This window comes from Syngnathus scovelli, chromosome 12 (genome assembly GCF_024217435.2).
Source record: "Syngnathus scovelli strain Florida chromosome 12, RoL_Ssco_1.2, whole genome shotgun sequence".
Taxonomy (NCBI): domain Eukaryota; kingdom Metazoa; phylum Chordata; class Actinopteri; order Syngnathiformes; family Syngnathidae; genus Syngnathus; species Syngnathus scovelli.
In genome coordinates this window covers 7,295,027-7,306,055 of record NC_090858.1, presented here as the reverse complement: position 1 = coordinate 7,306,055, position 11,029 = coordinate 7,295,027, and the positions used below count along the sequence as shown (strand labels likewise).

The following is an 11,029-nucleotide window of genomic DNA, read 5'->3' as shown; positions in this document are numbered from 1 at the left end:
CTCTAATTATTACTATTATTTTTTTAACATTGACAAAAATTATTACAGTCAATGACAGCTTTATGTCAGGAGCCAATGGAAAAGCCAAATGCAACTTTCAATTTTGGCCAAGAATATTTATTGATGGTGAGGGTGGTCGTGACTGTGGACGTGGCTCTACAAAAGTTAATCTGCAATAGGATGTGGACGGTGACACTACAAAAGTTCGTTGTTGCAGGGGGTCGCCTGTGTGTGAATGTGGGAGGATCACATGGTTCAACCTGCCTGTAAACAGACCATTTGTTTGGTAAAAATAAAGATTTTGACACTCCCGTGGTTGTGTATCAAGATAAAAATTATAAGAATATGTTACTGTTTAAAAATGTCTTGAAGGTAACTGCTTATGCTCTCGAATCGAATAGGCAACTTAAAATGAAGCCAGATGTTCAACAAGTGCTTTTCAGTGGGCAGGTTTCAGAATGACATGATAGTTTGAAACAGGAGTGGGATACCTAAAGACAAGACTCTTTAATTTTGTGCCCCATGACTTTCGATGAACAAATAAAACCTCAAAGGAGCTATTTATATAATAATCACTAAAAACTTCAACACCAAAAAATATCTTCATTTTTGTCATGAATTTATTTTGGCCCTCTTAGAGCTTTATGCAAACTGAAATGGCTCTTGATAAGAAAAAATACTCATGCCTGATTGAGATGTAGAAGTAAGCTGAAAAATGTATCATTTTATTATATTCCATCCATTGAGTTTGTTATTCCTATACAATGGGTCAAGTGTGTGTATTAAGTGGCGTAAACGGTCGTGGACTTTATGTCATATTCCTTTTAAAACAAAATGGAAGTGATAAAAAAAAGACAGTAATACAACAGCATATATAAGGTGTATAATTTATCTTGAATTATGCATTCAAGTGGCTGTGACAGCAAACATTCCTTTGGCATACGTATATTATGAAAAGCGTCTCCATCCCACTGAATTTCCATTATAAGCAAATAACTGCAGAGGCTTTTTAAACTAAAATGAAAAGCCGTGTTTATAGCATTCTTTCCGGAAGGCTGCCGCTGTCAGCCAACTTTCCACAGTTAACCTTGGAGACAGCATGTGTCTTACACATTATCTTTACACTGAGGAGCATCACGCTGATTTTACTATTGAAAAGTCACAAACCTTTATGTGGGTTTTACGATATGTTGATCAATTTAATAATGTATATTTAACTTTCGTGGCCAATTTGTCATTGTTGTACTTACAGCCTTTATTTCATTTGGAATCTCACAGCTGATTTATGACTGGATCAGACTTTTTTTATAATGTGTCAAAGTTCATGGTAAGATGACTTGAATTTCAGAACAGAATTCACAACGGCAGCCAGGTTACACAATAAGTTCGGTGTAGTTACTCTCAAATATTGTGTTTGTTCTTCAATCAACTGCAAATAAATGAAGAAATAGCAGAGGAAGTTCCTGCCTGGCTGAGTTAAATTACCTCAACTCGACACGAAAAGCAAAAGCTCTCCACTCTCTTGGCTCTTGCTGTGGTGTAACAACTAGTACGAACTAGTATTTAAATCATTGTATTGCCAAGTTCAATAGCCAAATTGCAGGAAATCATGTCAATGTGTTACAATTTGGAAAATAAATAGCTGCATGTACTCAGTCTTTGTGTGATTATTCATATTACTCAACCTTAGAAGACGGTTCACGTAGTCTCATAATGGATATTTTGGGTGGCTCGCAAATGTATTGTGCATGTGCTGGTGGCAATAAAAAAACTGACCATGTTTAATCATCACCCTCTGAGAGGACACATTCCTTGTCATACCAAACAACATGTAAAAATGTGACCCGCCTGCTCTTTCTGTTCAGGAGGGACTGATTGAGCTGCATGGAAGTCATCGGCCACCCACCGAATACAAATAAGGAGAACCATATGTGTCGAGAAAGACTGGGTAAACTGCACAACATTTTTATTAGATACAGTTTCACTTGCCTTCTGGATGGACCGCAAGGTGACACTCTGAAAATAAACCTATGGCTACAGTAAGAAAATAAGGTTAACAGTGCTCGAATCAATGAAATCAGGACTTACCAAAGCAAGTACCAATAACAACAATAACTATGTTGTTCAGTTTTAGCCTGCTGGCTTTATTTTTCAATTCTTCTTGACTCAACGCATATTTGTTTCCAAAATGGGGGATAACAATTATTTACTCAATTTACAAACAAAACAGTTTGTGCAAACAAACAATGAATGGAAACAATTGCTGTAGAATCTCTTGAGGAGCTTGTATTGATCATTGATCATTAGTCTTCAAGGATAAACAAATGAGGTTCTTACAATTCGGTGGTTCACCCTGTTAATTCAGTTAAAACATTTTATTTAATCGTTCCCGTGTTGAAATTCCTAGGAAAATAAGAAACATGTTTAGATTTTTATTTTTATTTTAAATTTAATTTTATTTTCATTTGTCTTATTTTCACACATAAGAAAGATTCAAAAGCCTTTGCTTTTTTGTATCAAGGACTGTTATGGATTTTGATTATAACAAGTGTTTCTTTTTGTTAAAAAATTCAATACATTGTAAATCAACATGCATTTATACTGTATTGGGATACAGTTCAATTCACTGCTGCACAAGGTGTTATTTTAACTAGGTCTGCCGCCGGACGTTACTATATTAATTGAAGTGCTTATTCTTACCTAGATCCTAAACCTGAGATCATAATTAAGAAACTGCACTGCAACCTTTTGGGCACACTGCGACCTTTTGGGCAAAATGGTCATTAATGTGATGGAAAGCACTAATGAATCTCTGACTCACTCCTGGCTGATTTGACCATAGGGACTCTCAGAGGAGAATAGGTCTCCGAGGTTTGCTAATTGTTCTAAAAAAAACAACCAAAAAAAATAAACCCTCGGCCTTGCTACTGTGGAAAAACCTTAAAGATTTGCGGCAAAATTGCAGCAAATCTGTGATATTAAACAGTTGATGTGATTGTGAAGTGCTGGAAATAATCATGCCAAGGCAACATGCTGGAGGAATGCAACATTCACCCCCAAGCCAAAAGTTAAGTTAGCAGGTGGCCTCTTCTATTCACTGAATGTCAACATGGTCCACATAACATCTGGGCAGGCCAGCCACTGCTTTTAATTACGTGCAATACAGTCACTCAATGTTCCAGCATATCCGAAAAAAACATATATATAAAAGTGGGAGGGTGAGCGGGCAAGATGTGGTGCAACAGTACACATCGTGTATTCCGTGAAGGTCAACACAGTTGTGCAAATAAATGTTAATTCTTAACCTTAGCCCCATTTCCATGACCTCTTTAAAATCCCTGAACAGCCGATCTGTGGAAGTGTGCTTCTCTAGAAAATATGCTAATCCTGACCGATGTGCAACAACACTGCAAAGTTTACGCACTCAATTTTGCTTCCAAATTATGTGATGGATGTGTCTTTCAGACATAATGTGAAATTGATTGCTTCAGAAATTATACGATTTCTTCTCTACTGGCAGCCTCATCAGGATCACACATTTGTGGTATAAGGCTACGGAGGTAAACGAAACACACAACTTGAATTATTGATGCTGGAAGACATTGTACATATCATGATAATTGATGAATGGATTATTATGAAGATGCTGTTTAAAGTAGCACAAGACACAAAGTCATGAATTTAGCTGCATCCACATGATGACAACTCTTCCATTAAACCTCTCAATACAACACTGACATGCAAGACAGATTCTACCAACCTGTAGAAATGTTCATACAGAGCAGAGGAAATTATACACTTAATATTAATAGGCTACTCATAGAGGAGAGAATACGGAATAAATCATGTAAGTCAATAATAAGAAAATATTATTTACAAGTGGTACATTTATTTAAAATACACAACACTCTACATTTAGGTAAACATTGTCCAAACATCACATTGAAAGAAGAGGAGCGCAAGAGAGAGAAGAGGTTTGTAGCAAAGGTCACGAAGGAATAACACGTTTGGTGAAGTTGAATGAAAAATGAATATCACAATTCCACATGGGCTCAAAAAAAATAAAAAAAGAGCTGGAATGAAGAAGGTGAACAATATCATTGGAGTTGAAAGATGATGATAGTTTCTGAGGAAAAAAAAAAAAACCCTCTGCACTTTGTATTAGAAAACTCACATTTTGTTCCCCAACATTTCCCGCAGCCGTTTGTGATCGAAATTTTACCCGTGTTTTTTGGGCTACTTTTCGTCAACATCCACAGTTCACAATTTGAAACAAAATAAATAGAAGTTATTTACGGAGTCCAGCATTTTTTTTTTTTTTTTTTGCAAAGTGAATTGTCTCTAAAAGAAAAAAAAAAGTCTATTTTGATGTCTCCAGTGAAGTTCTCTCTGAGAAGTAACAGATTTTAAAACGTGTATATGCCGACGGACATCATTATTTGGGATAGGAATGAAATCAACATCATTATAACTAATCATATAAATATCACAATATTCAGTGCTATTTTTGAACAGAGAATAAATTAGGTAATAAAACTCTATACATAACACTGTACATCACATCAGACCCAGAGATGATGTGTTTTCCAGCCTATTCGTATTCCAGATAGCATAAATTAAATTAACCGTAGGCTCTAATGGCAACCACAAGACCTTACCACCATATTTCTATACTTTTTGAGAATGACGTTTGAGCTGTCATCAAAATAAAGCACGGAAATAGCATTGAGTTTGGTCGGGGCACAGCATGGCTTTGGCACATTGTCAGGAAACATTAAATGGACCTATAAAAGACAGCAAATAAAGTTGGCTTTAGAAGAGGTGTGAATGTTGTGACTTTGTAAATGAATTACGGCTGCTGAGAACATGGCAGTGACGTTTATGCTGACTGTGCTTCCTATGTACATGTGGAATAAACTGGAGTGGGAACTTACCAGAGTTTGGACAATCGCATGGTTGGTTGCGTTCATGTGCGCGTTGAGTGGGAATGAGCATTCGCCGTCACAGTAAAAAGCGGCATAGCCTTCAGGCGCTATGATCCAGTCCTACAGTGGAATGTCCTTTAATTTGATTACTTGTGACAATATAACTGAGGGACGTTAAAAGATTTTGTCTTACCTGCCAACCCAAATCCCGAAAGCTGACGTAAAGCTCATGCTTCTTGCAGGCTTGCTTTAGTTCACTTGTGTTATAATCTGAAATGTAAACCATTTGATTTCAAACGTATTCTTTCAGGAATAACTTCAGGAAGCACGATGAATGCTTGATCAGCGAACATGTCAACTTGTAACAGTTAGATACTGCTGACTAGGTTTCAGAAATAGCCGGTGGTATAGTTTGTTTTGCCATTGGAAAAGCGCCATCATGAGCAGATCCGCAAGTGCCAATTATGAAACGTACCTCCAGTTTTCTGTGCCTTTGATGATTCCTGATTATGAGTTGATTTATTGCGGTTGTGGTTCTTCTTTTTCCCACCGGTGGCTCTGACGGAGCGAAGCAACACCCCACTGGCCTTGAAGAAAGCAACCAGGAATGGCTGTTGCGACTGAGGCCCATTGCGCCCCACAATCCCTGCAGACTTCATGTTGATACTGCGACCTTTAAAACATAACAATTGCAAAATATGTAGAGTACATGTAAGGGAAGGACAAGGCCACTCCATCAGCTTGTTAACATAATGAGGCAGGACATATGTTACATGTTAAGTAAACTCTAAACAGTTCATGAAAAGACTCTGTAATCAAATAACTACAGTCTGATTTTTTTTTAACAATTCATGCAACGTATGTATGTTTTATCTAGGAAAAAAAAAAGATCTTGGCATACCATCTAAAGTCTCCACACACAGTTGGAGGCCCAGATTCTGCTGTGGGTTCATCACCCAGTGGTTACTGGTGGCCGTTATGTCAAACACCAGCCAACCACCATCAGATGCTTGAACCCTTTTGGAGTCCAGCAAGAAGGTCTCTGCATCTCTGCATATGAAAACACATCTATTCACCACCAGAACATCATTACACACACTCTGAATTGACTTCTAACCCTTTTACTGACAATATGTCAGTTTGAAAGGGCTCTTTGAGGTTTCTTATCGAGTTTCACGCGTTGTGCCTCTCAGCGGCAGCTAAAATGAATGCGGGCACTTATTTACTGCATTAAAAACAAATTACTAAACTCTTGGCCTTGCCTCGGCTCCAAAGCAAATACAAACTTTCTGTGCACCTCAGCATTGCAAAGCCTCAATGGGCACACATAGTAGACAAAAAGAAACCATATGGCTCTTTGAAGGGATTCTCTTACGGAGGTCTGCATAAGTTACAGAGCAACAGATAAATGAAGTAACAGAGACTTACAGTAACTCTAATGGATGCCCAAGATTTTACTCTGCAAAAGAAGCCAAAGTTGATAGCTTCTCTATCACATCATGCTGTCATCCTCTTAAAACCAAATTATCTTCATTGAAAGTAACTAACAATGATACGTAAAGCTGCATTTTTTTGTTTTGTTTTTTGTTTCATCCTGATTGATTGCAGAATTGTGTGGCAAAATGTGTTCCAGTTTTTATGCTATTTGTTGGGCAATACATATGAAGGTTTCTGATTATATTCCCATGTACTAAATTTTTTAAACATGGGCCTGACATGAGGCATCAATCACACAAAAGGTCAAAAAACAGCTTGTTAATTTGTATCGGGTGCTTTCAAGCGCCAGAACAGCTCAGATAGTTCCTGCTCTGCTTTTGTGGTCACATTATGACATTCAAAAAGAGGCACGGTATTTCCACATGGCCCCCAAAGTTCAAGAGTTAGTCACGTGTTTATTACAGGTGTAATAAATGTCAACCTCATGAGGAATTCGACATAAATGTACAGTAGTGAACTTGAATCATGTGCTAATTTAAATTGTATGTTGTACACCTGGTGTAGATGATAAAAAGATGCTGAAAGGTTCTAAGTTAAAGAACACACATGACCACATTGCATTGCCAGTTTTCTTATTCGTTTCCATATGCCAGTTGCTGGAGACATGATATGATCATTGCGTATATGTGCAGTCAAAACATTAATTTCTTCAGAACTGAACAGTAAAAAAGTAAAAAAAAGCAAATTTATTAAAATAAAACTCAATTGCCTCATGGATTTTAATATAAATCATTGTTACTTAATATAACCAAACACTGCCGTTTAGTTTTTTTAGTTTTTTAGTTTGTATGATCGACTTCCAGTGTGGTTTATATGATTTGGGTTTCAGTAACACTAACCTGCAATAGCCTACACCCTGTGAAAACAAATACACCAACATAAACCTTTCCCCTTTAAGACAGTGGAGTTTATTGACTCTGGCCTATTCAAAGCCCTCGAGGGTCATATCTCCCTTTCGATCACCCGCATATTTTTTCTTTCAAAAAAGCCCACTCTTGAGCAGCCCCATGTGCATTCAGCTATGTCACCATTTAAACTTCCGTTATATAGTGGGAATAGGTAGGTATAGTGGGTATAACAGTGACCATGGAGAGCACTATGGAAGCCTCTGAAGCCTCTAACATGGGCCCTTGTGGTTTTGTCTGGGACTCGGCCAACCAAGCAAGAAACATAAGACGAGTGATAAGTGATGGACCCTCCAAGCTTCATAAGTGGCCAACTTGCTAATGGGCTTCTCTTTATCTGAGAACTATATTTGTGAGGCTGACGCGGTGTGAATGAAGGAGAACAGAGATAGTGATCCAAGGTTGTAAGACAATAGCTGCTACTGTCGCTTGTTTAAGAACTGAAGAAACCCTTTCAAAGTGTACAGCGTTGGAATAAAAAGGCAAAATAATGCAAGAATGATCATTTTAACTTATTTCAATTTGATTCTGACATAAGACATGTTAATGTTAAAATTAAGGTTCCATTCTTTCAAATGCGTCTTTATGGTTGGCACTTACTTGTTTGGAAACTCCTTAATGACTTGATGAATAGTAACCTTCAGCGTGAGATTGTCAAAGCGGCCTTGGCTGCGGTCCTTATAGATGCGAAACTCTGCAGCAGTGACCGCCTCGCCATCCGGGATCTGAGTCAGATCAAAACGGAACTCCTTGTAGTGCCTTCGTTGGTGAGAGAAATCTCTATCTTTCTCCACTAGGAAAGAAAACAGTACAGTGTGAATTTCATTTGTATAACCACAAACTACGACTTCGCACCTCCTGAACATTTTGCGTGAACGCACCGGAAATTTTGTGTGTGTAATTTTTCACATCTTCTTTTACATTCTTGCGCCAAAGAAAACATTTTGACTCCCAACAAAAGCACTTTCCACTTCATTAAATCAGTCAAGTGAATACAGGTAGTGGTTCCCAGACAGGCCCTCCACTGTGTGCCTAACTGCATTCTGTGGCCATGATGAATGGGCTGTCAGTTAAGAAAAACAGGCTGATTTCAATTAAAGACACTTTGCTGTGCGCCTCATGACAGAGAAGAGAGCAAACGGGATTCCTCAATGTCATGTGAGGCTCTGCTTCACCTCATTGCTGACCCTGAGTTGACCTTTTGTAATACCATAATACCGTAATGTTGTAAATAGTGGTCTCTGATGATAGACGTTGCTTAATTGACAGATGCGGACATCTGAACAAATTGAAACCGTAATAAACCATGTCATAGTGAGACGTCTATTTCAGTCAGTGATAAACATTCCAGCCGCCTTTTGTGTGGTATTGTACATCATCATCCAACATCCATCATATTCTATATGTAACATGTAATTATAACTAAGCACCAATATATTTATGAGAAGCATTTAATATGATTTAAAATCCAATAATCCAATAGTGTAGTCTTCTCTGTTGAAACACACACACACATGCACACATGCACACATACACAAATGTGATGTGCACGAAAGGTTGTGGACTGGGATGTGGGACGTGGCATCCCACAACCTTGCTGGAACAGTGGATTGGCTGGCATCTGCAGTGATATCATGCAGTGCACTTTCCTGATATTTTATCATGAGGAGACGCCTGTGGCTACTTAGCACAAACAGGTCAGAGGTCAGGTCTGACTCTTCCCCTGCTGAGTGTGTTCCATTAAAGGAGCCACAGGCAGTAATTTGAAGCAGAAGAGTCGCCAAGTAATAAACATTCCCCTTTCAAGTGGAGAAAAGTTCAGTGATAGTGTCTTCTGATGAAGGTGGTCTGAGTTCAGTCGTGATCAATGCAATTGAAGAAAAAAAGAAAAGTTTCAGAAAAGCTGCAATTTGGGATAAGCCTTGTCACTTTGTGTAAAGCAGTTTATAAGAAAGCCGAGGTCAGTAGCTCTCTTTGAGTGTACTGTAATAAAGACAGAGGCCCATTCAACACTTCACTGACAGTTACCAGAACGAGAGCAGAGCTTTTAAGGCTGACAATGTACATGCCCCGGCGGAGCGTTAAGTGGAAGCAGATGGGCTCGGGCCAAGGTGAGTTACTACCATGCAATGCAACACAAATTCACGACTACTGGAAAGAAAAAAAAAAAAAAAGAAAGAAAACATATTGAGCGTGTCAGCACCAGAACCTTGCTGAACAGTATCATTAATTTAGTAACTGGCAATTGGGCACAAGATGAAGCAAGGTATCTGTCAATATCTGCCCCATCTCCTCCTTTAAATGGCAGGAAATAATTAAGACCAATTTTCTCAAGGTCAGACAGTCATCTGATAAGTCGCAGTGAACTGCAGGCTCAAAGGTCATAGCTACTGAACAAACACAGCAATTATAAAGATCACCAGTCTTTTACACCAAAGCAGCACAAATGCAGCATTTGAACGCGAAAGTCAAATGACTCGGAGTGCATAATCACATTCGCACATTCTAGACATCATATTTTAAAAAAAGCCAGAGAAGAATACATAAAAATTGATTCCTACGAGAACAACTTACCTATATTGACAAAACTCATCACCATATCTGCGTCATTGAGAAAGTGGTTGTCATGCGCCGTGGTGAGAGCCGGGCTCTGACCCAGCAGAGGGGCCGCTCGGTAGGACTGGGCCACGCGGGAGTAGCCCACATGCTGGGGACTGTAGTGACCCTTCCTTGAGTGTCCTTGGGCCTTGGCAATGTGGCTCTTCCCTGCACCTTGCGGCACCCCCTCTTCCTCCACTGCCATGGCGTTATAAAGGTCCAGCATGAAGAGCGGAGCAGAGGATGCCTGTTTCCCTGGAGAGAAGGGTCTCGGGCGGTGAGGTAAGCCCAGGATGGAAAGGATCTCCCTCTGGATCTCCCGTCGTTCGTGATTGCGCAACTTCCTGTAGATAAAACTTGAGTGCACATGGTTGTCACTGAAGGCGCAATGAGCACAGGACAGAAAAGTCAAGCAGCTCCAAGTAAGTCCAAGCACTGCACGGCTCCAAGGGGACATGTTGCTCACTTTAGGCTCACAAGTTCAACTACATTGCAATGTGTGGAAGACCTTGAGCAGATATCCAGAGTGGAATCAAGGACGCATGGAGGCAGAAGCTCGGCGTCCAGGCTGGTAACTGGGGAGAACTGAGAGGAGACAAATGAGGTATCAGCTTGCATCCAAAGTAGCACTCCTTCGCCTTTTCCTTCTCCTGCTCAACCTTGTATTCATTCACGGTCCATCCAAAGCCTCCCTATTTATGGACTTGTGACATCGTCCCTCACCCAACGCCTCTTTGGTGGAAAAAAAAACCCATATAGCTACGCCCAAAAAGGTCGACAGGAGTGTTCCGGGGATTAAATTGTAGTGGAAGAGTCAACTTTTGCCCCTGCACTCACTTTTCTCCCAACAGTGAGTATGAGAGAGAGAGAGAGAGAGAGAGAGAGAGAGAGAGAGAGAGAGAGAGAGAGAGAGAGAGAGAGAGAGAGAGAGAGAGAGAGAGAGAGAGGTGGGGTGGGGTGGGGTGGGGTGGGGTGCATGTTACCCTCTGAGAACATCCCACACTCCACTTTTTGTTTGTGCATCCACCTAGAGGCCGCAATAAAAATGTCACAACCCCACTCCCACGGTGAACGTGTAAACGGAGACACTTGAAATCCGAGAAC

At 39.7% G+C, this 11,029-nt stretch overlaps 1 protein-coding gene across 1 annotated transcript; it reads right to left on the bottom strand.

Moving 5' to 3' along the window:
• Positions 1-3,869: 3,869 nt before the first annotated feature.
• bmp5 (bone morphogenetic protein 5) lies at positions 3,870-10,771 on the bottom strand. Its single transcript, XM_049736201.2, has 7 exons — positions 9,902-10,771; positions 7,928-8,120; positions 5,827-5,975; positions 5,401-5,598; positions 5,119-5,195; positions 4,935-5,045; positions 3,870-4,784 (listed from the first exon to the last, which is right to left on the bottom strand). Exons 1-7 carry the CDS (start codon positions 10,380-10,382, stop codon positions 4,635-4,637), a joined length of 1,359 nt encoding a protein of 452 aa, XP_049592158.1. The 5' UTR covers positions 10,383-10,771; the 3' UTR covers positions 3,870-4,634.
• Positions 10,772-11,029: the final 258 nt, after the last annotated feature.

Bases quoted from the DNA above. Each gene is read 5' to 3' on its own strand.
- bmp5 (XM_049736201.2), bottom strand. From the start codon at position 10,382: ATGTCCCCTTGGAGCCGTGCAGTGCTTGGACTTACTTGGAGCTGCTTG. The intron at 5,976-7,927 runs GTAAGTGCCAAC...TTTCATATGCAG, and splicing joins ATTAAGGAGTTTCCAAACAA to AGATGCAGAGACCTTCTTGC. The intron at 5,599-5,826 runs GTATGCCAAGAT...TATGTTTTAAAG, and splicing joins GTGTGTGGAGACTTTAGATG to GTCGCAGTATCAACATGAAG.